At 43.1% G+C, this 27,992-nt stretch overlaps 1 protein-coding gene across 1 annotated transcript; it reads right to left on the bottom strand.

Annotated features, from left to right (window-relative positions):
- Positions 1-4,730: 4,730 nt before the first annotated feature.
- LOC143697130 (extracellular calcium-sensing receptor-like) lies at positions 4,731-8,028 on the bottom strand. The gene is made up of 6 exons (XM_077194046.1): positions 7,826-8,028; positions 7,287-7,575; positions 6,368-7,192; positions 6,036-6,263; positions 5,812-5,935; positions 4,731-5,641 (listed from the first exon to the last, which is right to left on the bottom strand). Exons 1-6 carry the CDS (start codon positions 8,026-8,028, stop codon positions 4,731-4,733), a joined length of 2,580 nt encoding a protein of 859 aa, XP_077050161.1.
- Positions 8,029-27,992: the final 19,964 nt, after the last annotated feature.

Here is a 27,992-nt window from a genome sequence, read left to right as displayed (position 1 = left end):
TGAATCACGAGTATGGTTATATTTTTTCAATGTAGTAGGCTATAACATTAGACCGAGATAACTTTGCTTACCTCACTATAGACGATGCAGCAGCTCTTCTGCCAAATAAGCTCTCCTCTCCCGTGCTGCTGCTGGGGCATTTAGGTTAAGTGGCATCGGCACCTGCAGTTCACCATCACGTCTCCTTAACTCCTCTACTATTTCCTCATCTATTTCAACAACACAACCTTGATTTATGGAAATGTTGTGTAAAACACAACACGCCACAAAGAATGCTGCGACTTTTTGAGGACTGTACTGTAAAGTGCCTCCTGATCTATCCAAACACCTGAAGCGCATTTTCAGTATGCCGAACGTTCGTTCAATTACACAGCGTGTTTGTGTGTGTTTTCAATTAAACTGCATTTGACGAATTGTTGCTGGCATCAAAAATGGTGTCATCAGCCATGTCTTTAACGGATACCCATTGTCCCCTAACAGCCACCCATCCAACGGGGGATTCCCCTCGAAGATGGCAGGAATGGCAGAGTTTGCCAGCATGAATGAGTCGTGGCTCGAGCCAGGATAATTCCCAAAGACATGGGTGATTTTACTGTAAGCAATCGCAAATGACTTGTACGCTGATTGAATAGGTTCCCTTGCGGTTGATGTATACAAGTGCGTTTTCTGATGGGGCACGTAGCTGCACATGGGTGCAGTCTATAACAGCAAGGACACCAGGGAACCCATACTTCGCACAAAATGCCTGCTTTGCTCTTTCCTGGCTGTCAGGTGTGACGGGGAATTTGATGTATTCCCCAGCATGTCGGACTAGACCTGATGTAACTGCATGTATAGCCGAACTTATGGCAGATTGTGAAGTGCCTCCAATGGAGCTAATGGGGTGCTGGAACTACCCAGATGCATAGAAATACAATGCCGCTGTAACCTTTACTGCAATGGGAAAGGCATAGGGACAGGCTGCATCAGTCCCCAGCTCATCTGCCAGGAGATGGCAGATGTCTGTCACAGCCTGGCGGGTCAGGCGTAACTTATGTATGCATTCCTCCTCACTGAGGGAGAGATAGGTCTGTCTGGGCCGGTTTACCCTCTCCCTCCGGCGTCTAATTATTTTTCCCAAGACATACTCCATCTCATTGTGCAAAAGAAAAAAATATGAGCAAGCTCAACTTAACTGGTAAGTTGAAGACTAAGGTTTTTAATGTACTTACATTAAAGGTGATTTCACAGTCTTCCGATTTTTTTTCACATTTTCGTGCACACTACAATGATTTCCGTCATCTCATGTGTTAATATTTTTTATTGTAACAATTTATGATTTGCAAAAATAACTGTTGCATCTGTGTAGATTACATGAGCAAAGTGTATGCGCGTTGTGCATGCTATACATTATGGTCAAGCAAGCGCCCTTAAAATAGCATAATGAACAACAGGCAACGCTCCACGGACTTTGGACTAGGTTTTTTTTCTGGTCAGTGGCGCAATTGTTTTATAGAACAGCAAAATAGCATGAGGGAAAAGTTTGCGCCGGAACACGCCTCCTCTTTGCGCTGAACCGCCCCGGCGAGCGCAAGTGTATTTCTTAGTTAACCGACATGTGTCTGTGGAGGGAAAAGTCCGCTTTGCGCGGGTGCAAAATAGGAATGATACATGCGTCAGTGTACAAAGTCATTTGCGCCGGGTGCAAGATAGGGCCCCGAGTCTGCTTCGACTTCGACTTGAAAAGCTTGGCTGCGATTGGTCAAATTGAATGTAGCTGAACTGAAAAAGACGTGTTGTTACACTTTGTCAAAAATACGAATGACACCGACAAGTAACATTAATAATGTAATACATATCTTAACTAGAATAACAATATAATGAGTTTCCAAATGTCACACGCCATGCAAACTTGAAGAAGCTGGGTACAAGTAAGTAGTTCCAAACCATTTAAGAAAAACTGACATATTTTAATTAACCCTGAGAGATTTACATTGCATCGTTAATCGCAAAAAACATCACCTAATCCATATGAATCGCTTGGTTTCCTCCTAGTCCTCTAAAGAGACACGGCCGCACTATATATTTGTAACAGGTTAGATTTAGACTTCTAAATCTAATCACATTCAAGTAATGTATACACACGCACGCAGAGCATATCAGATAAACTCTGAGTGAGGTGCGAGCGAGCTCATTATCATAAGAACCAATCACAACCATTCAACGACTCTGGAACCAATCAGGACTAGTCACGTGTATTATGCTATTGTTTATATTTAAACAAGTACCAACTTTTTTAAACTTCTTTGGAAAATATATCTATGATGCATTTCAAATAATATTATGTTGAAATCCTTGTGGGAATTTCAGTACTACACAACGTATCATGTAATGGACAACAGCCTTTTAAGTAGACTTTTACAGTAACTTACAAACAAATAAAAGTGAACAACATTAATTTTAGGTATGCTTATTGCAATGCTAAATAATAGTTGACAAGTGTTTCTAATACATTATAAGTAATATATTGTAATTTTTTCTCCAAAATATTAAAATAATAAATACATAAATAATTAAAATATATTGCAGTAGTGAAGTGCTTATAAAGTACATATATTTTAAACACTAAAAGCTTACTAATTTTGCTATGCTCTTACACAAAGTACTCAAGGGCGTAGGTTTAGGGGGGGACGCTGGGTACTAGTCCCAATCAATATTTTGAGATGACAAATTTGTCCCCACCAATATTTAGCAAGCTCCTTTGAACTGCTAGTTTGATATTTGCGCTGCATTTGGATCGATTCCAACGGCCAGGACGACGACAGTACAAGATACGCCGTAATTTGATTGGCGGCGGGTTATCTGACGGGCAGGCTACACGCGCGGGCCGGGACTACTTTTTGTGCTTGCACTCACTGGCAGCGAGCGGGTGGTTTATGCGTGTGTGCGCGCGTGACGACGCCGATGGTAAGTTACCAGGGCTGTCTCTCTGCCTGCCATATATAAAGGCCAGAGTAAAACATTTTAATATTCCGTTTTTTTGCCCCTTTTTGTACTTTGTAGATCAGCTATGTCACCCAAGAAGAAGAAGGGACATACGAAGCTTTTTCATAAAGCAGAGTGTAAGTAGGCAAAAATAACTAGCCACACAAATAACTAGCAGTAGCAGTGACTGACCAGGCTTTCAAATGGAGATTCTACTGTGGAAAATAGTATTAACTGGTGATCCTGGTTACCCAGGATATTGTTACAGTTAAACCTAGCTTCTGCAATCTTTCAAGGTTAGGAGCATTAATTAGGGGTGTGCAGCACGGATAGACTCATAGAAGTTGCGCTATCATGATAGAATGCTACGAAGTCACTGAATGTTAATTAGCCTACCTTAACTTCGAATCTTGCAGTCATAAACAGTGGATCATCTGAGACATTTTTCGTTTCTACATTCTGTTTATGTAATGTATTTGTGAGTGTAGCCCACTTGCTAGACACATGTGCTGGAAAAACATGTTGGCAATGTTAAAAAAGCGAAAGTGAACACTGTTGGTTATTCAAATATAATGAATCATTACTTGATTGATAATATCCAAATAACAATATCTGGTAGGAGGGTTAAACTTGCTAGCCATAGGATAGACTACAAAATGAATTAACCATTTTGTATGCAGGAAAGACCGCATCAAACCACAACCGATTTACATTTATTCATTTAGCAGACACTTTTTATCCAAAGCGACTTACAATTGAGAACAATAGAAGCAGTAAACCTAGGATAACAATATGCAAGTTTTATGACCCTTCCCAGTTTAATCTAATGGACTTTTTTTTAAGAATAGAATGGGGGGGAAGTCCCACCAAAGCTGAGACCAAACCTGAGACCAAACCTACGCCCATGAAAGTACTCATAAAATGTATTTTAAGTAAGAGCAACATAAGCATGTTTTCTTTAAATACACTAAAACTCCACTAAATGTATGCTTGTGTTTAGCATATTTCTTAAAAGTGTAACTAAGCATATATTTATTACCAATGTACTTATAGTGCACTTTTTTGAAATATATTAAAAGTATGCTTGTTTTTAGAGTATTTCTTAAAAGTACAGTTAAGCATATATTTATTACCTATGTACTTCTAGTGCACTAGTAAGAAATATATTAAAAGTATGCTTGTGGTTAGCATATTTCTTAAAATTGTAACTAAGCATAATTTATTACCAATGTACTTATAGTGCACTTTTTAGAAATATATTACAAGTATGCTTGTTTTTAGAATATTTCTTAAAAGTACATTTAAACATATATTTATTACCAATGTACTTCTAATTCACTTTCAAGAAATATATTAAAAGTATGCTTGTGGTTAGCATATTTCTTAAAAGTGTACCTAAGCATATATTTATTACAAATGTACTTATAGTGCACTTTTTAGAAATATGTTAAAAGTATGCTTGTTTTAAATATATTTAAGAAAATATACTAAAGTACAATTATTTTAAAGTGTGTTAAAAGTTGTTTTGTTAAAATAGGTAAAAGTATGATGCTAATATACTTTTAATATACAGTATGTAAAGATAGCACGTTTTTTGTTATTATATTTGCAATGTACTATTGAAAAAAGGAATATATTTCAAATACAATAAAGTATACTTTTTTTCCACTTGGGACTATCAAAATATAGTGACACATTATTACACTTGTATTTAAAGTTAAATTACATAGTTCTAGAGTAAATTTCTTTGAAAGTGGATAATTAGTTTATTGTGATTTATTATGGGTTTTGCCCATGATATGTTTCCTTGTGTTTTTATCTGGCTTGAGTAAGATAATGTAGCACTTTGGTGTAAATATACAGAATAACAAACCAAAGCTAGAAGCTAAGATGGCAAATATCTCCACAGCTACAGTGAATTTTCCAGGAGAACTGACATAGGCTGGGATAAATGTGATCCAAACAGCACAAAAAATAAGGATACTGAATGTGATGAATTTGGCTTCATTGAAGTTATCTGGCAGGTTTTGAGCCAGAAAAGCCAAAATGAAACATATGACAGAGAGCAACCCAATATAAACCAGTACAGCCCAGAAACCTATAGCTGAGCCTAGATCACATTCTAATATTATTTTATCTAATGAATGAGTAATATTTTTAAATGGCATTGGAGGGGCTAATACCAGCCACAGGGTACATATTATTACCTGAAAAAGAGTACAACAGAAAACGCTAATTCTTTGTAAGGGCAGTGAACACTGAGGGACAATTGATCCAGGCACTGTAGCCTTAAAAGCCATTACCACTGCTATGGTCCTTGCCAGAACACAAGACATACAAAGGGCAAAAGTGATCCCGAATACTGTGTGACGCAACATACAGGACCACTCAGTAGGCCGACCAATAAAAGTAAGTGAACAAAGAAAACACAGAGACAATGAGAAGAGAAGCAGGAAGCTCAGCTCTGCATTGCTGGCCTTCACAAGAGGTGTGTCTAGGAAGCTGTAAAACACCAGTGCTACTGCAGTTGTTAAAGACACCCCGGTTAATGAGAATGCAGTCAACAGTATTCCCATGTTTTCCTCGAATGAAAGGAACTCCACCTTCTTAAGAACACACATACTGTGGTTTTCGTTTGACCAGTACTCTAAAGGACATTTTACGCAATCAGCAGAATCTAAAAAGACAAATAGAGCATAACATTATTATGTTTTTCCTCATACATTCAGCCTAATCTGGTATATATGACATTGTGGGAATAAGTACATCTATTTATTGGTGTGACTTTCATATATTTGCACATTAAAATGTGTTTGTCACTTTCTATCATAGTGATGGTCATCTCACCAGTAGTGTTGCTGATTTCTCCAGAAGGGCACTGCAAACATTCAAAGCAGCATATTGGTCTGCTTTTGATCACAGCTTGTCTGAAACCTGGCTGGCATCTCTCACTGCACACTGAGCTTGGTTTCTGCCATGTTTACACATTCTTACTTTATTGCACTTTATTTTTTTCTTATTTAACTGACATATACCAGGCACTCAACATACTAATGTTATTTTGTACATACCGTGTAACTGTCTCCTTCCCAAATTATATTGATAGAATTCATGACAAACTGCTGTTCACTAGGTAGTGCGGCATCATAGTGTCCTACAGTGATAAATTTTGTTTCCCCTGCTCCGTTTTTTTGCCAGTTTATTAACTCATATCTTGCCATAGGATCTCCATTTTGGTCAAAGTATACCGTCTGACCGGAAGCCATTGTGAAATTCACACTTTGAAGGGAATGCAGTACCTGTTAACATTATTAAAACCAAAATGTGTTAATAATAATAAATAAATAAATAAATAAATAAATAAATAAAAACATAAAATTACATATTTCCAATATGTACTTACTTGGCTGGAAACCATTAAATCCTTATTTCCACATGTTATGTTTTCACTGTATGAACTGTTTGAGGTTTTGCAAGCAATTGTGTTATGAAGTGCATAAGCTACAGCATAGACTGCCTTATATACATTATTTGAAATCCGTAGCTCTGATACATCTGTGAACGCATTACTCACATTACTCAGATTTTCAGATCCATCACAAAACTTGACATACTCAAATCTAGAACTGATTGTCGAAGAGAGACGGCATCCAAATGTCATCTCCCAAAATTCCCTCAGAAGAGCATTTGAAGGGTTCTGAGATGGATTTACTTTAAGCAGAAATTCTTTCAGCCCTGGGATTTTTGACTTGCTAATTGTAAAGCCAACTGCTCCACCAAGAACTTTTGAAACTCTTTCAGTTGCCAAGTATCTCGCTGTTATCCAGGATTCACTGCCTACCCACTGTAGCCCAGTTACATTTTGCCTGATAATTTCCTCCAGTAACACATCCATTTCACCCTGTGCCAGAAATGCCACAAGTACTTTAGCAGTGCCCTTTTTTATTACTTCAACAACCTTAGCAGTCTTCTCTTTGGAATTTGTCCTCGATATGGTATCTGAATACTCGATGCATACTCCTTCTCTCTCTGCTATCTCTACAAAGTTTGCCATGCCATTGTTTCCATAGTCATTATCACTTCTCACTGCTCCAACCCATGTCCAGCCGAAGTGTTTGACTAGCTGTGCCAGTGCTCTGCTCTGGTAGTAATCACTTGGAATAGTCCTGAAGAAAGAAGGAAACTGCTTTCTGTTGCTCAGGCAGGCACAGGTAGCAAAATGGCTAATCTGTCAAACAGAACAGATAAAAGGAATGGGAAAATATATTTATTTTTATCCACATATAGCTTACAATAGGACATATTATGTATATTTATTTCACCACAGGAATCTTGAAGGGCCCTGTTGCTCTGGACAGTACAATGGTTGAGGAAGACTCAGATTCTCCAATAATAGCTTTAACTGCTGTTTTTCCAGAGCAGGTGTGTTCTGCTGTCAAATCCTGGCCATTTATCAGAGCCATTGATGACCTCATAGAGGCTAACGTGGAACCACAGCTGTCAAATATTTGGTATCCAAATGAAATGTTTGGGAGCAACATCTGATTGCTGTTAATTTCCTCAATGGCAAAGATCATGGTCTGAGCAAAGCGGAATTCTCTCAAATCAAGGCTAATTTGTTGAGAGAGAGAGAGAGAGAGAGAGAGAGAGAGAGAGAGAGAGAGAGAGAGAGAGAGAGAGAGAGAGAGAGAGAGATTTAACAAAAATATTTTAAAAAATTGCAGTAAGGTTGGAAGATTGTCTTATATTAACTAATTAAAATATTAACTAATGTCTTATTTCACAAAATAAAATACATTGCATAGGACATATCATATTTACACTGTTAAATTAATAAACTAGAAGCAGAGAAGTGGCCAACCTGGTGCACAATAGACGATGAGGTTTTTCTGTAAATGATGGCATTTCCAAATTTATTTTGCCGTGAATTGAAAAAGCTCCTCCGATGATAATTTCTCCGTCTTTGGACAGCAGGGGGTACTCTGGTTGCCCTATAATACTACAGTTAGCCTTTTCCCCCTTTGTTTCAATGCTGCAGAGCAGCAAGAACCCAAAGACAAGCATCACAGAGACTCTGGACCTCCCATACTCTTCTAATGATAATGAGTTTGTTTATATACTGTTTGTCAGACTCATCATGAGCACATAATGAACAAAGTTATGTAATCATGTGGTGAGTTTTTCTGCTTCCCGAACAAGGCTAAGAAGACTGTTCCAGAGTGTGGGTGCTAAATAGGAAAAGGATCTATATTTTCATATTCTAGATCAGGGGTCTCCAACCTTTTTTTATTTGAGAGCTACTAACAGTAGCTCTCAAATGAAAAAAGATAGTGGCCGAGAGCTACTCATGTAATACAATACTTTAATCGCTTAAATAATGTCTCATAACTCTCATATTAACAACTATCTAAACTGTTTAAGACCTAAAAGGTCTAATGGTCTAAAGGTCTGAAAGCTCTAAGGACCTGTTTTAGACATAAAAACGCTATCAGTTTGTAGCAGTAAATGAAGAGATGTCTTATCGATCACAAGTTCAGTATGGCGTACCACAAGGCTCAGTTCTCGGACCACTGCTTTTCACTCTGTACATGCTACCTTTAGGACATATCATTAGGAAACATGGAATTAGCTTTCACTGTTATGCTGATGATACTCAGCTCTCTATTTCTTCCAAACCTAACGAAACTCACCAATTCACAAAATTATCGGAATGCATAGTTGATATAAAAAATTGGATGACTAGTAATTTCCTACTACTAAATTCTGAAAAAAAACAGAGATTCTAATAGTTGGAACAAAAAACTTCCACACATAATAACCTAGAATACTGTTTAACACTTGATGGCTGCTCTGTTAAGTCTTCGTCGTCAGTTAGGAACCTGGGTGTGCTCTTTGATACCAATCTTTCATTTGAAAGTCACGTGTCTAGTGTCTGTAAAACCGCATTTTTCCATCTTAAAAATATATCTAAATTACGTCATATGCTCTCATTGACAAATGCGAACCAACTAGTTCATGCGTTCATGGCATCAAGGCTAGATTATTGTAATGCTCTACTGGGTGGTTGCCCTGCACGCTTAATAAACAAACTACAGCTAGTTCAAAACGCAGCCGCTAGAGTTCTTACCAGAACCAGGAAGTATGACCATATTAGCCCGGTTCTGTCAACACTGCATTGGCTCCCTATTAAACATGGTATACATTTTAAAATATTGCTGATTACTTACAAAGCACTAAATGGTTTAGCTCCCCAGTCCTTCAGCGAGCTCTTAACGCATTATAGTCCTTCACGTCTATTGCAATCTCAAAGTTCTGGCCAGTTGATAATACCTAAAATATATAAATCGACTGCTTGCGGTAGATCCTTTTCCTATTTAGCACCAAAACTTTGGAACAATCGTCCTAACATTGTCCGGGAAGCAGACACAGTCTGTCAGTTCAAAGCTAGACTAAAAACACATCTCTTTGATCTAGCATTCACATAACAGTCTATCGACTTCTATAATTCAATATTAGGCTGCTAAGATTAGAACTGGGAACACTTCCCTTAAATCCTGATGTACTCATTACATCATAAGAAGAATGGCATCTACGCTAATTTTAGTGTCTTTGTTTATCCCGAGGTCTTCCCGCAGCCTGCCGGATCCAGGCCGTTTCCAGATCTGACGAAGGACTTTCGCCTGGACCTGATGACAATGCAGTGCTGAAGTGCCAACTAGCCTCTCCCTATGGAGGATCCCTATACCACTCTAAAGATAAAGCATTGTGGATTTTTTTGGTTCCCTTTCGTAGTCACTTCGAGTTACGTCGGATGACGACGAATGGGGGTCTCGCTTAGAACACCTATCGACTTCGAGTATTACAAAACGAGCCAATGGCGATGAAATGCCATGGGTCTGCGGAATTTGCATAGCGTATCTCCGCCCCACCGCGTGGGTATAAAAGGAGGACGCCGGCAACATGCAGGTATGTTTTCGCTTCGGAGCCAAGAATATTTCTTTACTCCACAATCATCTCTGACTTCGCTCTACGAGACGAGCTTCTCTCTCCGGTGTTGGTGTGACGCCGATCTGCAGCGAGCTCACAGTGCCTGCTGATCTGTGCAGTGATCTGCCAGTGTGTGTGTGTGTCTCCCTGTGCGCTTCAACATCGCAGAGTTTTTTCCCCTCTCATAAAAGAGCTTGCACGCGGCGCGTCTTTTTAAAGACGGCTCGCCCGTGCATTTCTAGTTGCAGCGGACTGGTATCGGACTCTGATGGGCACGAGCGCTGTCTACTGTGTTTGGGCTTTGATCATGCTTGAACAGCGCTCGTGGATCACTCATGTTCTCTCTGGGAACGTGATCATCGCGTCATATATAGGTCGAGACTCGGTGAACTCGCAAGAGTGAGAGTCCCCTCATCCACCACCCGATCTTCGGCTAGTGGCCAGGGTGACCTGAGGGTGTTGGTCTGGAACAAGGCGCAAACTCTGTGTCCGCGACCCCAGCCCCCCTCTTTAATGACGGTGCCCGCTAGCGAATTGATGATTCCACGAGTCTACCCTCGGGTGGCCCGTGTGTTTTCATTTGAAGCTACAGAGGATGATGTCTTTACGAAAGTCGTTGAGGCAGCCCTTGTTCCCCTACGTGAACACGGGGTTCGCATCCTGAATTACCTCGACGACTGGCTAATATTGGCTCACTCTCGAGATCAGGTTTGCGAACACAGAGACTTAGTGCTCCGGCACCTAGCCCGTCTGGGCCTTCGGGTCAACTGGGAGAAGAGCAAACTCTGCCCCGTGCAGTGGATCTCTTTTCTCGGTTTGGAGATCGACTAGATCGCTATGTCAGCGCAGCTTACGAGCGAGCGCGCACACTCACTGCTGACTTGTCTTCGACAGTTTGATGGCAAGAGTGCGGTCCCACTGAAATTGTTTCAGAGGCTCCTGGGGCATATGGCTTCTGCAGCCGCGGCAACGCCGCTCGGATTGCTTCATATGAGACCGCTTCAGCTGTGGCTTCGCGATCGAGTCCCCTGGTGGGCATGGCATCATGTCACGCTCCGAGTTCCAGTAACTCTGACCTGCCGTCAGACCTTCACCCCGTGGAGGAATCTCAGTTTTCTACGGGCCGGTGTTCCCCTATAACGAGTTTCCAGGCATGTTGTTGTCTCCACAGATGCATATACCACGGGCTGGGGCACCATGTGCAACGGACATGCTGCCGCGGGCTCCTGGACAGGACCCCAGCGCCTTCTGCATGTCAATTGCCTCGAGTTGCCGGCAGTACGCCTTGCCCTGCACCGTTTTCGCACGTTGCTCAAGGGTCAACACATACTAGTCCTTTCAGACAATACCGCGACAGTAGCGTACATCAACCGTCAGGGTGGTCTACGCTCCCGCCGTATGTCGCAACTCGCACGCCACCTCCTCTTATGGAGTCAGAAGCACCTGAGGTCCCTTCGTGCTATCTACTTTCCGGGAGATCGGAACTTTGCAGCCGACGAGCTGTCACGGTTTCGGCCCGTTCCCGGCGAATGGCGACTCTATCCCCAGTCGGTCCAGCTGATCTGGGACCAGTTCGGGGACGCACAGATAGACCTGTTTGCCTCCCACGACTCATCCCATTGCGCCCTGTATTACTCCATGTCCGAGGGCACCCTCGGCACGGATGCACTGGCGCACAGCTGGCCGCGGGGCCTACGCAAATATGCGTTTCCCCCAGTGAGCCTTCTCACACGGACCCTGTGCAAGATCAAGGAGGACGAGGAGCAAGTCAAGTCAAGTCAAGTCATCCTCATTTATATAGCGCTTTTAACAATGTAGATTGTTTCAAAGCAGCTTTACAGAGATAAAGATATAATTTAAGGTAACAGAGATAACCAATCTCTTTTTGTAGTGGTTTTATAGTGGCTCTTGAAAAATGTTTTTTCCAGCTAAAGTTAGTTTTGATTGATTCACTTCTGTCTAAATGATAGTTTGTTATTAAATTAGGGGCCGCTAAAACGACACCGTTCTCTCTAAACAGACTTTAAACGTGAACCTGTGATAGACGCTGATGGCGTTCACATGCGCATTAAGAATTTATTCTATAGTTATGTGCGTTTGAATATATGTGCGCAGGTTTATAATTCCTTACAAACCATGCCTAAACAAACTACTTGTCTATAAATTTTGATGCAGAATTTTTATTTTATCTTATCACTTTGGGTAGGTACGCGAACCGAAAAATTCCATAACGCTTTATCTGTAGAGTGGTATAGGGATCCTCCATAGGGAGAGGCTAGTTGGCACTTCAGCACTGCATTGTCATCGGGTCCAGGCGAAAGTCCTTCGTCAGATCTGGAAACGGCCTGGATCCGGCAGGCTGTGGGAAAACCTCGGGATAAACAAAGACACTAAAATTAGCGTAGATGCCATTCTTCTTATGATGTAACGAGTACATCATGATTTGAGGGAAGTGTTCCCAGTTCCGGCTGACCTAATCTAAGCAGCCTAATATTAAATTATAGAAGATGTGTTTTTAGTCTAGCTTTGAACTGACAGACTGTGTCTGCTTCCCGGACAATGTTAGGAAGATTGTTCCAAAGTTTTGGTGCTAAATAGGAAAAAGATCTACCGCCAGCAGTCGATTTATATATTCTAGGTATTATCAACTGGCCGGAGTTTTGAGATCGCAATAGACGTGAAGGACTATAATGCGTTAAGAGCTCGCTCAAGTACTGGGGAGCTAAACCATTTAGTGCTTTGTAAGTAATCAGCAATATTTTAAAATTTATACAATGTTTAATAGGGAGCCAATGCAGTGTTGACAGAACCGGGCTAATATGGTCGTACTTCCTGGTTCTGTTAAGAACTCTAGCGGCTGCGTTTTGGACTAGCTGTAGTTTGTTTATTAAGCGTGCAGGGCAACCACCCAGTAGAGCATTACAATAATCTAGCCTTGATGTCATGAACGCATGAACTAGTTGTTCCGCATTTGTTAATGAGAGCATATGACGTAATTTAGATATATTTTTAAGATGGAAAAATGTGGTTTTACAGACACTAGACACATGACTTTCAAATGAAAGATTGGTATCAAAGGTCATTCTGGTCGCGCCGTACTGGCCCGCCCGGACCTGGTTCTCCGAACTGATACTCCTCGCGACAGCACCTCCTTGGCCAATTCCTAAGAGGAAGGATCTCCTTTCTTATTGACGGGGCACCCTCTGGCACCCTCGACCCGATCTTTGGAGGCTCCACGTGTGGCTTCTGGATGGGACGAGGCAGGTTTGAGTACCCTGCCACCTGCGGTGGCGGCTACCATCACTTCCGCTAGAGCATCGTTCACGAGACATGTCTATGCGTTGAAGTGGAACCTCTTCGTCAACTGGTGCTCTTCTCGCCGAGAAGACCCCAGGAGATGCCCGATCACTGTCGTGCTTCCTTCCTGCAAGATGGGCTGGAGCGAAGGCTGACTCCCTCCACCCTGAAGGTGTATGTGGCCGCTATCGGCGCATATCACGAAGCAGTTGAAGGTAAGTCTCTGGGGAAGCACGACCTGATCGTCAGGTTCCTGAGAGGAGCGAGGAGACTGAATCCTCCTCGTCCTCCTCTCTTTCCCTCTTGGGACCTCTCAGTGGTGTTAAATGCCTTACAGAGGCCTCCCTTTGAGCCTCTGCAATCAGTTGAGCTTAAATTCCTGTCTATAAAGACAGCGCTCCTGGTTGCATTGGCCTCCATCAAGAGGGTAGGGGACCTGCACGCATTCTCCGTTGATGAAGCGTGCCTGGAATTCGGGCCCGGTCACTCTCACGTGATCCTGAGACCCCGGCCTGGATATGTCCCCAAGGTTCCCACTACTCCCTTCCGGGAGCTGGTGGTGAACCTGCAAGCGCTGCCCCTGGAGGAGGCAGACCCAGCCTTGGCACTGCTCTGTCCAGTACGCGCTCTCCGTGCCTACGTAGACAGGACGCAGTGTTTCAGGACCTCAGATCAGCTCTTTGTCTGTTATGGTGGGAGACTGAAGGGAAAGGCTCTCTCAAAGCAGAGGTTGTCCCACTGGATAGTGGACGCCATTGCTTTGGCTTACCAACAGCAAGGCCGACCGTGCCCCCTTGGTGTGACAGCCCACTCCACCCGGAGTGTGGTTTCCCTTTGGGCTCTAGCGCATGGCGCCTCGCTGGCAGACATCTGTAGAGCTGCAGGCTGGGCGACACCCAACACATTCGCCAGATTTTATAATCTCCGAGTGGAGCCTGTGTCCTCTCGTGTACTTGCTTCAGTCAGCTAGTACTGGACCTGCTCAGGTGTCTTCGCTTGCTCGCCATTCCACTCCACGGACTGGATACGTGCGATTATTCCTCAGGTGAGCCTTCCTCTCTGAAGCCCTGAGTTCCTCCAGCACTGTTGACGCTGGCGCCAGTGTCTATTGACTGTGTGTCGGCTAGGTGCCTCCGTGTGTATGGCTCCTCCCTGAGTAACCCCCACATGTGTATTTCCACTGTATGCCTCCTTGAGCATGTGTCTTCCCTTGGCAAGCCACCTTGCCACTCCTGGAGTTGAAAGTTGCCACCCCTCGGGCTGGTCACTCCAGCGTTCCTCCATATGAAGCCCTCCGGCCTTATGTGTGTTCTTAAGTCCCCCCTACGGGTAGGCATGCTGCGGCATATCTCCTCTGAGATATGCTTCCCAGTGTACCTTGGTATTCCTGTGTTAAGTAGGACTCCTTCGTCCATGCCAGTATCACGACAGGGGGATCAGACTTTCGCAGGGCACTGGAAGACAGCTGTGAAGGTGGCGTGATTTCACGGGGACCCCCATTCGTCGTCATCCGACGTAACTCGGAGTGACTACGAAAGGGAACGTCTCGGTTACGTATGTAACCCTCGTTCCCTGAGTAGGGAACGGAGACGTTACGTATCCCTGCCACTTCCGCTGTACTGCTGGGCAGACGCCTGAGTTCAGTCTCGGCTCCTCTGCGAAGACATACCTGCATGTTGCCGGCGTCCTCCTTTCATACCCACGCGGTGGGGCGGAGATACGCTATGCAAATTCCGCAGACCCATGGCATTTCATCGCCATTGGCTCGTTTTGTAATACTCGAAGTCGATAGGTGTTCTAAGCGAAACCCCCAATCGTCGTCATCCAACGTAACGTCTCCGTTCCCTACTCAGGGAACGAGGGTTACATACGTAACCGAGACGTTCGCGTACCTACCCGAAGTGATAAGATAAAATAGAATTCTGCATCAAAATTTATAGACAAGACAAGTAGTTTGTTTAGGCATGGTTTGTATTTTTCAAGAACCACTATAAAACTAAACCAATCTCTGTTACCTTAAATTATATGTTTATCTCTGTAAAGCTGCTTTGAAAGAATCTACATTGTTAAAAGCGCTATATAAATGAGGATGACTTGACTTGACTTGACTAAAGGAGTTTTTGTAGGCCCATATATGTCACCCTTAAATGTCAGAGAAAAGAACAGAATCAGAGACACATTTTTAAAGAAAATTGTACTTTGCATATTATACTGTAAAAACAAAACATAATTATAGTTGATTTTATAGTGCATCTTAACGAGATGAAATGGAATGGAAATTTCATTTCATGATTATAGTGACCAAAATAATCACGGTTATCAAGTCAAGTCAAGTCATCCTCATTTATATAGCGCTTTTAACAATGTAGATTGTTTCAAAGCAGCTTTACAGAGATAAAGATATAATTTAAGGTAACAGAGATTGGTTTGGTTTTATAGTGGCTCTTGAAAAATGTTTTTTCCAGCTAAAGTTAGTTTTGATTGATTCACTTCCGTCTAAATGATCATTTGTTATTAAATTAGGGGCCGGTAAGACGACACCGTTCTCTCTAAACAGACTTTAAACGTGAACCTGTGATAGACGCTGATGGCGTTCACATGCGCATTAAGAATTTATTCTATAGTTATGTGCATTTGAATATATGTGCGCAGGTTTGTAATTCCTTACAAACCATGCCTAAACAAACTACTTGTCTATAAATTTGGATGCAGAATTTTTATTTTATCTTATCACTTTGGGTAGGTACGCGAACCGAAAAATTCCACAACGCTTTATCTGTAGAGTGGTATAGGGATCCTCCATAGGGAGAGGCTAGTTGGCACTTCAGCACTGCATTGTCATCGGGTCCAGGCGAAAGTCCTTCGTCAGATCTGGAAACGGCCTGGATCCAGCAGGCTGCGGGAAAACCTCGGGATAAACAAAGACACTAAAATTAGCGTAGATGCCATTCTTCTTATGATGTAACGAGTACATCAGGATTTGAGGGAAGTGTTCCCAGTTCCGGCTGACCTAATCTAAGCAGCCTAATATTGAATTATAGAAGTCTATAGAGTGTTATGTGAATGCTAGGTCAAAGAGATGTGTTCTTAGTCTAGCTTTGAACTGACAGACTGTGTCTGCTTCCCGGACAATGTTAGGAAGATTGTTCCAAAGTTTTGGTGCTAAATAGGAAAAGGTTCTACCGCCAGCAGTCGATTTATATATTCTAGGTATTATCAACTGGCCGGAGTTTTGAGATCGCAATAGACGTGAAGGCCTATAATGCGTTAAGAGCTCGCTCAAGTACTGGGGAGCTAAACCATTTAGTGCTTTGTAAGTAATCAGCAATATTTTAAAATTTATACGATGTTTAATAGGGAGCCAATAAAGTGTTGACGTGGTCGTACTTCCTGGTTCTGGTAAGAACTCTAGCGGCTGCGTTTTGAACTAGCTGTAGTTTGTTTATTAAGCGTGCAGGGCAACCACCCAGTAGAGCATTACAATAATCTAGCCTTGATGCCATGAACGCATGAACTAGTTGGTTCGCATTTGTCAATGAGAGCATATGACGTAATTTAGATATATTTTTAAGATGGAAAAATGCGGTTTTACAGACACTAGACACGTGACTTTCAAATGAAAGATTGGTATCAAAGAGCACACCCAGGTTCCTAACTGACGACGAAGACTTAACAGAGCAGCCATCAAGTGTTAGACGATATTCTAGGTTATTACGTGTGGAAGTTTTTTGTCCAATAATTAGAATCTCTGTTTTTTCAGAATTTAGTAGTAGGAAATTACTAGTCATCCAATTTTTAATATCAACTAAGCATTCCGATAATTTTGTGAATTGGTGAGTTTCGTTAGGTTTGGAAGAAATATAGAGCTGAGTATTGTCAGCATAACAGTGAAAGCTAATTCCATGTTTCCTAATGATATCTCCTAAAGGTAGCATGTACAGAGTGAACAGCAGCGGTCCTAGTACTGAGCCTTGTGGTACGCCATACTGAACTTGTGATCGATAAGACATCTCTTCATTTACTGCTACAAACTGATAGCGGTCAGATAAATATGATTTAAACCATGCTAGTGCAATTCCACTAATGCCAACATAGTTTTCTAGTCTATTTAAGAGAATGTTGTGGTCAATGGTGTCAAATGCAGCACTAAGATCAAGTAACACTAATAGAGAGATACAACCACGATCGGATGATAAGAGCAAATCATTTGTGACTTTAATGAGAGCAGTCTCAGTGCTATGGTGCGGTCTAAATCCTGACTGGAAATCCTCGCAGATACCATTTCTTTTAAGAAAGGAACACAGTTGTGAGGATACTGCCTTTTCTAGTATCTTTGACAGAAAAGGTAGATTTGAGATCGGCCTGTAATTGACTAATTCTGTAGGATCAAGTTGCGTTTTTTTAACAAGCGGTTTAATCATAGCCAGCTTAAAGGTTTTTGGTACGTATCCTAGAGACAAAGATGAATTAATGATGTTAAGAAGAGGATCTATGACTTCTGGAAGCATCTCTTTCAGTAGTTTAGTCGGTATAGGGTCTAACATACATGTTGTCGATTTAGATGAATTAACGAGTTTGCAAAATTCTTCCTTCCTATGGCAACAAATGAATCAAATTTTACCTCGGGGAGACTATAATGCACTCCCTGATGTGATGCTGTAGTAGACGGTTGCATAGTTATAATTTTGTCCCTAATATTATCAATCTTATAAGTGAAGAAGTTCATAAAGTCATTACTGCTGTGTTTCTTGGAAACTTCTGGGCTTGAAGCTTTCTTTTTCATTAGTGTAGCCACTTTCATTAGTGTAGGCAGCTTTGCAGCCTTGGCTAAATTTAATTTACATGAGACTAGATAATGATCTGAGATGTCGTCGCTCTGCTGCAGAATTTCAACAGCATCAACATTGATTCCATGTGATAATATTAGATCTAGAGTATGATTACGACAATGAGTAGGTCCTGACATGTGTTGTCTAACTCCAATAGAGTTAAGAATGTCTTTAAATGCCAATCCCATTGCATCTTTTCCATTATCTACATGTATATTAAAATCACCAACAATTAGGACTTTATCTATAGTCAATACTAATTCTGATAGAAAGTCAGCAAATTCTTTGATAAAATCTTTATGGTGCCCTGGTGGCCTGTAGACAGTTGCCAGCAGAATTCTCAAACTTCTCAAACGATTTATCGTTTACATTATATATTTTTACATTAAGCACCAACACTTCAAAAGAATTATATTTTAAACTAGATTTTTTTGTGGTTTTGAAAATATTACTATAAATTACAGCAACACCTCCCCCTTTGCCTTTCAGGCGAGGTTCATGTTTATAACAGTAATCATGGGGGGTGGACGCATTTAAAGTAATGTAATCGTCTGGTTTTAGCCAGGTTTCTTTCATACACAGCACATCTAGGTTATAATCTGAAATCATATCATTAACTATGAGTGCTTTTGAAGTAAGGGATCGAATATTCAGCAACCCAAGCTTTATCGTTTGCTCATCTGTATTATATCTATTTTTTATTTGTTGAATATCAATTACATTTTTAACCTTAGATCGGTTTGGACGTTTTTGGGATTTCCAAATTCGGGGAACAGACACTGTCTGTCACGGTAGATGTATTTTCTGCTCTCTTCTAGTCTTGTGTTTATGTTGTTGTATGATTGCACGTGCGTGTGGGCGTGAATGATTGGCACTCCTGATCCGCTCCAGCTGATCATCCTTTCGTCACCAGCTGTACGCAATATCATCACCCTATATATTCTTACCACTGTTTCCTCATCATTGTCAGATCGTTTGTCTTGATGTCCTCGGTGTTGGTGTTCCTGTATCCTGTCCTGCCTGATGTTCCAGTTCTTCGTCGTCTTCACCATCATCGTCTTCGTCATCGTGTCGTGTGGGTTTTGAGTCTTCGTTGTCTTCACCTCTTCACTGCACCCTACCACGGATCCTGATAATCTAGTCCCTGCGTCACTCACCATCGGCTGCACTGTTGCTGTTCCCGTGTTTTTCGGACTATTTCATAAATAAAAGAGTAACTCGCTTTTGCTTCCAGTATTCCTTGCAGCAGACATGACAGAACGATCTGACCGTCAAATGGAAGCAGTGAGCGCATCACCGTCTTCATTAGAGGATTTTATCCACCACAGCATTCGGCAAATGGACGCCCAGGAAAGAGAGATCGGCGACACGGGTCGCGCAGTGCAAGCCTTAGTGACGCAGGTGTCCGAGCTCACCCGGCAGCTCCAACACCTGCATGTTCCCACTGCGCCGCCCACACCGGCCGTTCCCCCCACACCACCAGACAACCCATCCCAGTCAGAACCACGCCTACCTGTACCCGAGGCTTATGGAGGAGATCCTAATTATTGCAGAGCATTCATCACCCGATGTTCCATGCACTTCGCACTGCAACCTCGCACGTTTAATACAGAACAAGCCAAAGTAGCCTTCACGCTAACCCTGCTGACTGGGAGAGCGGCTTTATGGGGGACGGCGGTGTGGGAAAACCAAAACCCATGCTGCGCCTCGTTCCAGACCCTCGCCGCCGAGATGAGGAAGGTGTTCGACCGGTCTGCTTCGGGTCGTGAGGCAGCCCGAACTCTGGCAGAGCTGCGACAGGGAGGAAGATCTGTTTCTGATTTTTCGATAGAGTTCCGGACCTTGGCGGCGGAGTGCGGCTGGAATGAGGAGGCGCAGTGGGACATGTTCCTGCATGGGCTGGCTGATAACGTCCAGAAGGAGATCTACGCCCTGGACCTACCCACCACCCTTAATGGACTGATAGACCTGGCTCTGCGGGTGGACGCTCGTTTGTCCAGGGTCGAACGTCGAGCCCAGTCCACCCGTACCCTCGTTGGTATCGATGTTCCTCGGTCCAGTGGCAGGGACGTGGTCAGCCCCAACTACGATCCAGAGCCCATGCAGGTGGGTCGAGCTCGGCTTGCCCGGGAGGAGAGGGAGAAGCGGAGGTCCCAGGGCCTTTGTCTCTATTGTGGAGGATCAGGACATTTTGGCCACAACTTACCAGTAAAAGGCCCAGCCCGGTAGTAAACTTGAGGCTACTATCGGGTGGGATCTCCGCCAGGAAGACCTCATCAGCTGTGACATCTACCTCCACCCTTCTCCCGTTAAGACTAAGATAGTCAGTCCACCAGCACGACTGTCACGCACTACTGGATTCAGGCGCCGAAGGTAATTTTATGGACTACAGTTTTGCTAAAAAGTTTCAGATTCCCTGCAAACCACTCACTCACAAGATCGCTGTTCACGCCCTCACCGGACAAGAACTACCCACCATCTCCCTTTCCACTGAAGACGTCACCCTCATTACCTCTGGCAATCATTCCGAGACTATTTCATTTTATATTATGGACTCACCCCTGTCACCTGTTGTCCTGGGACACCCTTGGCTCATCCAACACAATCCCCGAGTGGACTGGCATCACAAATCCGTGTTGGAGTGGAGCAAGGAGTGTCATAAGTCTTGTCTTGTGTCTGCTTGTTCGTCTGTGCCTATGTCTGTGTTACAGGAGGAAGCAGGGGATCTATCTAACGTGCCCATGGAGTACCTGGACCTGAAGGAAGTGTTCAATAAGTCTCGTGCTGCTTCTCTACCTCCGCATCGTCCCTACGACTGTGCTATAGATTTACTGCCAGGTAAGTCTCCGCCTAAAGGCAAGTTATATGCTCTCTCTATTCCGGAGAGAGAGGCTATGGAGAAATACATTTCTGATTCTCTAGCAACCAAGTTCATCCGTCCTTCCTCTTCTCCAGCGGGGGCGGGGTTGTTTTTTGTGGGGAAGAAGGACGGCTCTCTGCGACCTTGTATTGACTACCGGGGGCTGAACAACATCACGGTAAATAATACTTATCCTTTGCCGTTGATGTCTTCAGCCTCCGAGAGATTACAGGGAGCGTCCATCTTCACAAAATTGGATTTGCATAACGCTTATCATTTGGTTCGCATTAGGGAGGGGGATGAGTGGAAAACTGCTTTTAACACCCCCAGGGGGCATTTTGAATACTTGGTCATGCCGTTCGGACTGTCCAACTCCCCAGTGGTTTTCCAAGCACTGGTCAACGACTTGTTGCGAGATATGATCGATCAGTTCATATATGTCTACCTGGATGACATATTGATTTTTTCCTCTTCTCTCCAGGAACATGTGCAACACGTTAGACGAGTGCTTCAGAGGTTGCTAGAGAATGGGCTTTTTGTCAAGGCGGAGAAATGCGATTTTCATGCACAGTCTGTCCCTTTCTTAGGTTACATTGTGTCGTCTGAAGGAATGCGTATGGACCCTGAGAAGATTAAGGCTGTGGTGGAGTGGCCAAACCCAGATTCCCGCAAGGCCCTGCAGAGGAGGGTGGGAGCATCAGAGGTGGGAGTAGGTGCAGTGCTGTCCCAACGTTCTCCTGTGGATGACAAGATGCATCCTTGCGCGTTTTTTTCACATCGACTATCACCCACCGAACGTAATTACGACATTGGTAACAGAGAGTTGTTGGCTGTTAAGTTAGCGTTGGAGGAATGGCGCCACTGGTTAGAAGGGTCGGGGGTACCTTTTATTGTCTGGACCGATCATAAGAACCTTGAATACATTAGAACCGCTAAAAGATTGAACTCCAGGCAGGCTCGGTGGGCTCTGTTTTTCGGTCGTTTGGAGAATTTTGATTTTTCCTTGTCCTATCGGCCGGGGTCTAAGAACATCAAACCCGACGCACTATCCCGTATATTTGATTTTTCGGAGCGCCCGTCTACTCCCGAGTGTATTTTGCCTGAAACCCTATTTGTTTCAACACTCACATGGGAGGTCGAATCGAGGGTCACTAAAGCCCTAGAAGGGGTAACGCCTCCGCCCGGTTGTCCACCGAATCGATTGTTTGTGCCGGAGGGATTACGGTCTGACGTTATTCAGTGGGGTCATGGTTCTTGCCATCCAGGAGTTAATCGGACTAAGTTTTTAGTCAAGCAACGATTCTGGTGGCCACTTATGGCTCGGGACATTCACAGTTTTGTTTTGGCTTGCTCGGTTTGTGCCACTGGTAAGACTTCCAATCGACCTCCAGACGGGTTACTTCAGCCACTGCCGGTCCCCTCGAGACCCTGGTCCCATATCGCTCTAGATTTTGTTACCGCCCTCCCACCCTCTCAGGGTAACACAGTGGTTTTAACTGTGGTGGACCGGTTCTCGAAGGCGGCTCACTTTGTTCCCTTACCCAAATTACCCTCAGCTAAGGAAACGGCGGTGGCAGTCGTAGATCACGTCTTTCGGTTACATGGCCTCCCGACAGACGTGGTTTCCGACAGGGGTCCCCAATTTGTGTCCAAATTTTGGCAAGAGTTTTGTAGGTTACTGGGGGCGATGGTTAGTTTGACCTCTGGGTTTTACCCCCAGAGCAATGGTCAAACCGAGAGAGCCAACCAGGATTTGGAGAGAGTGTTGCGATGTTTGGTCTCCAAGAATCCTTCCTCGTGGAGCCAACAACTGTCTATGGTTGAGTACGCACACAACACGTTACCAGTATCGGCTACGGGCCTATCTCCGTTTGAGTGTAGTGTAGGTTACCAGCCACCTTTATTTCCCAGTCTGGAATCCGAGGTTGTGATCCCCTCCGCTCACGCCTTCGTCCAGAGGTGTCACCGCACGTGGACTAGAGCCCGAGAGACTCTACTCCAGGTGGGAGCGCGCACCAAGGCCAAGGCCGATCGCCACCGGTCAAGGCCTCCCGTATACGTCGTTGCTCAAAAAGTGTGGCTTTCTACTAAAAATATTCCTCTCCGTACCGTGTCTAATAAACTAGCACCCAAATTCATTGCCCGTTTACTGTCACTAAGATCCTTAGCCCGGTGGCAGTCCGCCTCAAATTACCTCCAGCGTACAGGAGGGTTCATTCCGTGTTTCATGTTTCCAAAATTAAACCAGTGTTTCATTCACACATTAACCCGCCTGTCCCGGTCCCTCCTCCACCGCGGCTCGTAGATGGAGAGACCACATATTCGGTCAATCGTATTCTGGACTCTAGACGGAGGGGATGCGGATTTCAGTACTTGGTGGACTGGGAAGGTTTGATTTTCCAGTTCTTCGTCGTCTTCACCATCATCGTCTTCGTCATTGTGTCGTGTGGGTTTTGAGTCTTCGTTGTCTTCACCTCTTCACTGCACCCTACCACGGATCCTGATCATCTAGTCCCTGCGTCACTCACCATCGGCTGCACTGTTGCTGTTCCCGTGTTTTTCTGACTATTTCATAAATAAAATAGTAACTCGCTTTTGCTTCCAGTATTCCTTGCAGCAGACATGACACTGTCTCTATATGATGATATCTAGGTGAAAGAGCCTCTATGTGATGGGATTTATCTGACTTTGGTGACGCGAGGCCGCTAGCACACGGTCGGTTTAGCCAGTTTGTCTGCTTCCTGACCTGAGCCCCAGATTGTCATGTTTTGTCTCTAAGACTATGAGCCAAATTACTAGAGAGAAGAGCAGCACCATCCCAGGTGGATGAATACCATCTCTCTTCAACAGGTCAGGTTTGCCCCAAAAACTTTTCCAATTGTCCATGAATTCTATATTATTTTGCGGACACCACTTAGACAGCCAGCCATTGAGTGATGACAATCTGCTAACTATCTCATCACTCCTTCGAACAGGAAGGGGGCCAGAGCAAATTACAGTGCCTGACATCGTACTTGCGAGTTCAAACACCTCTTTAATATTAATTTTAGTGATCTCCGACTGGCGGAGTCGAACATCATTAGTGCCGACGTGAATAACAATCTTAGAGAATTTACGATTAGCATTAGCCAGCACTTTTACATTTGCTTTGATGTCAGGCGCTCTGGCTCCCGGCAAACATGTGACTATGTTGGCTGGTGTCCCTATTTTCATGTTCCGTTTAATAGAATCGCCAATTACCAGGGCACAATCAACAGAATTCTCAGTGGGTGTTTCACTGAGTGGGGCAAATAGATTTGTTGTGGTAATCGGAACGGAAGAGTGGTTTTTTGATCCGTGACTAGAGCGATCCCTCACTGTCACCCATCTGCCTGGCTGCACAGGCAATAATTCAGCCGGAACCGAATCATGTAAAGAGTTCACTATGCTGGGCGCATCCAAAGTAGAATCTAAAGCTCTAGTACAGTTACTATCCTCAATTAAAGTTTGGATGCGTGTTTCTAATTCTGAAATATTCTCCGTCAGCCTGACTGTTTCCTTGCATTTATCACATAAACCCTATATTGCCGACAATAACAGGACAAGACATTACTCACCGTGTTTGTTGACTGATTCTTACTCACCTGGGCTTTTTATGAACTCAGAGGCGCAGGCGCGCGAGAGAAAAATAAATAAATAACTGAGCGCATGGGTGGCGCGTTAACAGGCTAGCGAGTTACTAGCGTGTTGTTCTAACAATAACGGAAGCTAGCGATGTCAGGTTAATCTGAGATGTTGTCTAAGCTGTATTTAGTAGCAGAAACAACTAGAAATGGTAGTAAATGATGGTTCAAAACAGAAAGAAATACAAAGCTTATACGAGGCTTAGATGGAGCTTACAGCCTTGAAGCAAACAAAACACAGCAGGCAGCTAGGCAGACAGGAGCAATCGATCAGGATCAGGAACAGCCAAAAATTATCACAGAATCCTGTTCAAAAAGTACTAATACTACACAATAAAATAAATTCACCAAGTTTTATGTCGAAAACCAGCAAATAACAAATATATTTAGCATTAATATGCACTTCTTTTTTACATAAACATTAAAATAACAACATTAAAAAGGATGGCCAGATTTTAAAGGAGTACTGGACATGTTATCTACTAGTATGTAACCTACAAGTTCAAATAAAGTTTTGACAAAAAAGATTTATAAAAAGAAACCTTGCATATTTCAGCCTTTTAATCATTTTTATAAAAAGAATGAGTCAAAAAAGATAAATTACTGACGTTTACAATCCACATTAGCTTATCTTTTATTATTAATAATAAAATTAATGCAGTGCAATGCACTGTTGCAGTGCAAAGCCAATGCAGTGTTGACAGAACTGGGATAATATGGTCAAACGTCCTGGTTGTAGTAAGAACTCTAGCTGCAGCATTTTGGACCAGCTGGAGTTTTTTTATTAAGCGTGCAGGACAACCACCCTGTAGAACATTACAATAATCTAGCCTTGAGGTCATGAACGCATGAACTAACTTTTCTGCTTTTATCATTGAGAGCATATGTTGTAATTTAGATATATTTTTAAAATGGGGGAAATAAATGCGGTTTTACAAATGCTTGAAATGTAACTTTCAAACGAAAGATTGGTATCAAACAGCACACCCAGGTCCCTAACTGACAGTGAAGACTTGACAGAGAAGCCATCAAATGCTAGACATTAGGAAACCAACGTGAGAAACCAACAAGAACACTGAGGGATGCGTGAATACTGAGAACTTGCGAGAAGAGGGACAAAATCCAATATGGCAATGCGCTGAAAGTAAACCCGATGTCTATACACTCTCCTTTTACAAGCCACAACATTAAACACCACGGAAGCCACAGAAACGTTGGAGCACCTCAAACACTTTATAGACAGTTATTTTGTTGGATTACTCACCATGCCCCAGCCGGGGGAAAAAAAACCAACCACCCTGGGAAGACTGCGCAGAATCAGAATACAACACAACTAACATACACTCACCTAAAGGATTATTAGGAACACCATACTAATACTGTGTTTGACCCCCTTTCTGCTGGAAGTAGCCATCAGATAATGGGTACATGGTGGCCATAAAGGGATGGACATGGTCAGAAACAATGCTCAGGTAGGCCGTGGCATTTAAACGATGCCCAATTGGCACTAAGGGGCCTAAAGTTTGCCAAGAAAACATCCCCCATACCATTACACCAGTGGTCTTCACTATTTTTTTCATGAGAGCCGCACTGATAGGACAAAGTCAGTAGGAGAGCCATTTTTACAGGAAAGTATAACAAGTTACATCCAGTCATAAATACCATGTCTGTTTATTAATGTCACCCCTGAACATTCAATATGCAATGCAATAAATATATATTTTTTAATGATTTATCAGTCAAATTTGTAACTGAGACAAGATGATTTCCCTTAATGACAAAAAAAACAGGATTTCCAGAATAGATTCATCCCAGAATGACATTAAGTTATTTTTTTCTACATTAGCCCCTCATGTATCTAATCATCCAAGAGCACATGCGGCGTTAAGAGCTGGAAATACCGCCATAACTGGCAACTTGTTAGACAAGATATGTTTACATGCACAACTTTTGTTTCAATCGGTCTGAATTCATTTTGATTGATTAATCTGAACGTATTGTAGTTTACATGAATGCTTAACATCGTGATATGATGCATGATCGGGGTGATGTGCACGTTTATAAGTCAAAAGATTTAAATTGGGAATAGGTTTTTTGACATTCGCACACTGCACAAATATACAAAGTGTCCCGCTGTTGTTGCGTAATAACCATTTTCCTACATTGATTCTTTATTTGTTTTAAAGAGCAGACTTAATATCAAATTCTGGTCATAATTTGGAGACTATGATGAACCGTTATGCCGTGCTGTTTGTATTGATCATGCAGTAAAAATGCCCAAAATCAGTTGTCTGTGGATGAGAATCTGAAACAAGGACTGGTGAGCCGTTGTCCTGCTTCACTTCACAGATACTGAGTGAAAGGAGAATTATAGAACGACGTGACACTCGTTTATACGACACTTTATACATCAGAAGAACAGCGCGTTCAAACCGACGGACGGCGTCCTTTCAGTTTCGGTTTTCAATCGATCAAGTGAACACGTTCTCTCGATAAACCACCCCTTTCAATCCGATCAAAATTATTTGAAAATAGAGCTGACACTTTGAGTTTTTAATGGGTTGTGTTATAGTCCTACTTCTTTATAAATGTTTTTATGAAATAACTGTAGTGACTGCTTGATCATATCACTGTATTATTTACCGCCATGCGAGCCACAAATGAAAGCTTGGCGAGCCGCATGCGGCTCGCGAGCCGCGCAATGAGTAACACTGCATTACACCATCACCACCAGCCTGCACAGTGGTAACAAGGCATGATGGATCCATGTTCTCATTCTGTTTACGCCAAATTCTGACTCTACCATCTGAATGTCTCAACAGAAATCGAGACTCATCAGACCAGGCAACATTTGTCCAGTCTTCAACTGTCCAATTTTGGCGAGCTCTTGCAAATTGTAGCCTCTTTTTCCTATTTGTGGTGGAGATGAGTGGTATCCGGTGGGGTCTTCTGCTGTTTTAGTCCATCCGCCTCAAGGTTGTGCGTGTTGTGGCTTCACAAATGCTTTGGTGCATACCTCGGTTGTAACGAGTGGTTATTTCAGTCAAAGTTGCTCTTCTATCAGCTTGAATCAGTTGGCCCATTCTCCTCTGACCTCTAGCATCAACAAAGCATTTTCGCCCACAGGACTGCTGCATATTGGATGTTTTTCCCTTTTCACACGATTATTGTAAACCCTAGGAATGGTTGTGCGTGAAAATCCTAAGCAGATACTGAAATACTCAGACCGGCCCGTCTGGCACCAACAACCATGCCACGCTCAAAATTGCTTAAATCACCTTTCTTTCCCATTCTGACATTCAGTTTGGAGTTCAGGAGATTGTCTTGAACAGGACCACACCCCTAAATGCATCGAAGCAACTGCCATGTGATTGGTTGATTAGATAATTGCAT

This window comes from Siphateles boraxobius, unplaced genomic scaffold (genome assembly GCF_051911475.1).
Source record: "Siphateles boraxobius isolate OS27281-9 unplaced genomic scaffold, OSU_SipBor_1 31, whole genome shotgun sequence".
In the NCBI taxonomy this organism is placed as follows: domain Eukaryota; kingdom Metazoa; phylum Chordata; class Actinopteri; order Cypriniformes; family Leuciscidae; genus Siphateles; species Siphateles boraxobius.
The sequence above is the reverse complement of the archived record's forward strand: the minus strand, read 5'-3'. Positions and strand labels throughout refer to the sequence as shown.